The sequence below is a fragment of the Tupaia chinensis genome, unplaced genomic scaffold (genome assembly GCF_000334495.1).
Source record: "Tupaia chinensis unplaced genomic scaffold, TupChi_1.0 Scaffold000502_1, whole genome shotgun sequence".
NCBI lineage: Eukaryota > Metazoa > Chordata > Mammalia > Scandentia > Tupaiidae > Tupaia > Tupaia belangeri.
This window is the reverse complement of record NW_006160014.1, coordinates 818,693-822,464: the sequence shown is the minus strand read 5'-3', so window position 1 is coordinate 822,464 and position 3,772 is coordinate 818,693. Positions and strand designations below refer to the sequence as shown.

The 3,772-nt window shown below is 43.0% G+C and overlaps 1 protein-coding gene across 2 annotated transcripts in view; it reads right to left on the bottom strand.

Moving 5' to 3' along the window:
- TUT1 (terminal uridylyl transferase 1, U6 snRNA-specific) overlaps positions 1-3,772 on the bottom strand; it is an 18,805-nt gene that overhangs the window by 12,369 nt on the left and 2,664 nt on the right. For both annotated transcript variants that reach the window (XM_027774978.1, XM_006156586.3), the window contains exon 2: positions 1,362-1,552. In XM_027774978.1, coding sequence (XP_027630779.1) covers positions 1,362-1,376 — 15 coding nt within the window. In that variant the 5' untranslated portion in view covers positions 1,377-1,552. The remainder of the gene's footprint in view (positions 1-1,361; positions 1,553-3,772) is intronic.

Sequence of the window (3,772 nt, the reverse complement as noted above, 5' to 3'; positions counted from 1 at the left end):
AATAATAATAAATTAATTTAATTAAATAAATGTTTTAAAAATAATAATCAATAAACTTGAAATGAAAAAAAAAAGAAAAGAAAAATTTTAAAATAAATAAATAAATAATAAACTGCTCACTGGTTTATCAACTTGTCTCTTATGGGGTTGACTGCCCAATGTTGTATTGTTAAGCACTAGCTTTCACTATGATTATTCATTTTATTGTCTACTTTCTCCTCCAGTTTGTAATTTTTGTGCAAGCAGGGACCACATCAGTTCCATTCACTACTTAGAATGCAGCCATACAGCAGGTCCTAAAGCACAGTAATTAAGCCCTGTGTGCAGGAACCTGAATCCCATATGGCCAACTACAGTTCCAGTCCTGGCTTGATGGGGCCAGCAGGTGGCATAGTGGTAAGGCGTTAAGATTCCCACATGGTCAACTATGGTTCAAGTCCCAGATCTGGCAACCTGAAAATCACACCAGGTACATGTGCATGCATGCCCAAAATCCTATGAGGAAAATTATAAGAGAAGGTATTATAGCGTGGCCATTCCCACCGGGGGATGATTTCTCACTTTCTCTCTCTCCATCTCTCCCACAAGCAGGTATACCCTATGGCAAAAACCTAAAAAAAAAAAAAAAAGAAGAAGAAGAAGAAAGAAAAAGAAATAAAGAAACACATGCTGGTGTGCATGTGTGACCAAAATCCTGATGGGATGTTGTAAAGATGAAAAGGGGGAAAAAAGATTGTGACATAACCATGCCTCACTGACTTTCTCTCTGGAAAGAATGTGCACAAAGGAAAAAAAAGTAAAGAATGCAGCCCTAAGCACAATACCTAGTACAAAATTAATAGTAAATAAAAATTAGGCAAATAAAGGATTCACTGAATAAATAAATGACAAGGCCCCCAGTGACTAACTCTGGTCAAATACTAAAACCCAAGTGGAGGGACCAGCAGTTAGCGTAATGGCTATGTCGCTGGACTCCCATGTAGTCGGTTTAAGTTCTGGACCCAATGACTTACAGTTCATACTGGGCACATATATGTTCATGCCCAAGATCCCAAGAAGAGAATGGAGGAGAAGGGATTGTGGCATGGCTATCCCTCCAGGGGGTGATTTCTTGCTTTCTGTCTTTCTAGCAAGTACACGTGTCCTATAGCAAAAACCTCTAAAAAAAAACAAGTAGGTGGGGAAGGTGGACTAGCCCAAGCTCTGTGGTGTCCACCAAGGACTAGCCCAAGCTCTGTGGTGTCCACCAAGGACAAGTCACATTAGAAATCAGCTAAAACAGGCTGCTGGTTCTCTCTCCCATTTCTTTCGGTACACAGCACACCTTACTCTTTCTCTATACCAAGAGCCATTCACTCTACCTTGTCCTTGTCCATGACGACACTGGCCACAGGTCCAAATGCCTGGAAGTACTCAGAGAGCTGAGCAGAATCCACATCCCTGGGAAAACCGCTAACAAACACACTTCGAAGTCCTTGGGCCTTTCTGGCAGCTCGCAGTTCTACCAGGTGTCGGTGCTTCCGGCCTCCCAAATGGGCATCTAGGCTGGGGCCTGCAAAGAAAATTGTGAGATTAAAAACATCCAAATCTCTTTTCTGTATGCATAACCCATTGGCTTTGCTCTCTGGATACCTAAATCCTACTGACCCTTTCTTTTTCTTTTTTTTTTTTAAAGAATTACTTTATTTAACTTTATTTTAATTTGAACAGAGGGACAGAGTGAGAGAGAGAGAAAGCGAGAAGGCAAGCTGCCAGGTCTAGGATTTGAACCACAGTTGGCCATGTGGGAGTCCAGCGCCCTTAACCACCACACCACCTGCTGGCCCCCCTACTGACCCATTCAAGCCACAGAAAGTCTGACCTTTGAATAAACAAAAACCTGACTTCTTTCACTGTCTTTTCTTATCCATTTGTCTACATAATGTGGTCCCCAGGAGAACTGGCTAACAAGTAGTTCCTTTAAAAAAAAAAAAAAATTATTTAACTTTATTTTTAGTTTACCAGAGATGGACACAGAGAGAGAGAGAGAGAGACAGAAAGTGAGAAAGGAATCCACCAGGTCCAAGACTCAAACCACAGTTGTCCAAGTGGGAGTCCAACGCCCTTAACCACCATGCCACCTGCCAACCCCAAAGTAGTTCTTAAACCTTCCATTTGTGGGACCAGCAGATGGCGAAATGATTATATCACTGAACTCCCATGTAGTCTACAGTTCTGGACCCAGAGGCTTAAAACTCATGCCAGGCATGTGTGTGTGCATACCGAAGTTCCAGACAGGAGAACGAAGGGACTGCTGCATGGCCATCCCCCCTGGGGAGGTGATTTCTTGCTTTCTGTCTGTCTCTCTCTGTTTCTCTGATGAGCTCATGAGCCCTACAGCAAAAATCTCTGCGACCAGCAGTTAGCGTAATGGCTATGTTGCTGGACTCCCACGTAGTCGACCGCAGTTCGCATCCCAGGCCCGGTGGCTTAAAACTCACGCCAGGCACGTGTGCGTGCGTGCCCAAGATCCCGAGAGGAGAATGGAAGGGAAGGGACTGTGGCATGGCCATACCCCGTGGGGGGTGATTTCTCGCTTTCTGTCTCTGTCTCTGTCTGTTGGGCAAGCACATGTGCCCTATGGCCAAAACCTCTCCAAAAAAAGATTAAAACAAACCTTCCATTTGTGCTAGGTAAAGCAACACTTAGAAGTTGTAAAGAAACTGGGGCCAGCATGTGGCGTGGTTGTTAAGATACTGGACTCCCACATGGCCAACTACGGTTCAAATCCCAGACCTGGTGGCTTACTTTCTCACTTTCTCCCCCTCTCACTCTCTCTCTCTCTCTCTCTCTCTGCCTCTTTGGTCAAATTAAAAAATAAATAACAATAATAACAAATAAAATTAAATAAAAAAATGAGTTTAAAAAAAGAAGTTGTAAAGAAACTAAAAGGTCAAATGCAGAACATAAATCAGAAACCTGGATTATTCTTCAGGGAGCATCTCTAGGTATGGAATAGTGCGGGACTAAAATCAAACTGCCCAAGTTCATATCCCCACTCTGTCAAGCTATTTGAGACCTTGGCCAAGTTATTAACCTCTCTGTGCTCCATTTCTTCTGATATCAAATGGAGATAATAGTAGCTACTGGGTGCCAGCAGGTGGCGTGGTGGTTAAAGGAGCTGGACTCCCACATGGTTGACAGTGGCTCAAGTCCCAGACCTTATGGCTTGCCTTCTCACTTTCTCTCTCTCTCTCTGTCTCTATGATCAAACTGGAAAATAATAAAATTAAATAATTAAAAACATAATAATAGTATCTACCACATAAGTATTATCCATGAATAGCACTTGGCAGAGTCTGGTACATGGTAAAAGTGAAAAAAAATCAGTTGCTATCATTTATTATTGAATCAGTTTGATGTCAATCACCAAAGTACTGTGGGGCCAAAGAAGACTCCTGGGTTTCTAGCCTACCCTACTGGACAAATAGTGGTAATCCCATTCACAGAGAAAAGAAAGAACGGAAGAAAACCCTTTTGGGGGAAGATTATGATTCTGGACTTCAAGAGCCGAGCATGAGGTTTCATTGAGACCTTTGCATTGTCATACAACGTCCTTATCTACATTTCCAAGCTCACTTTCTGGCCTCTTCGATGGTACCTTATGCTGCCTTTATGCCATGCTATTTCGCCCATCTCTGCCTTTAGGAAGGTCTTCCGTAGGCCTTCCCTGACTTGACTTCTGTCTTGTCTGTGTCCCCACGGCTCTCCCAACGTATCTACAGAGCACTGA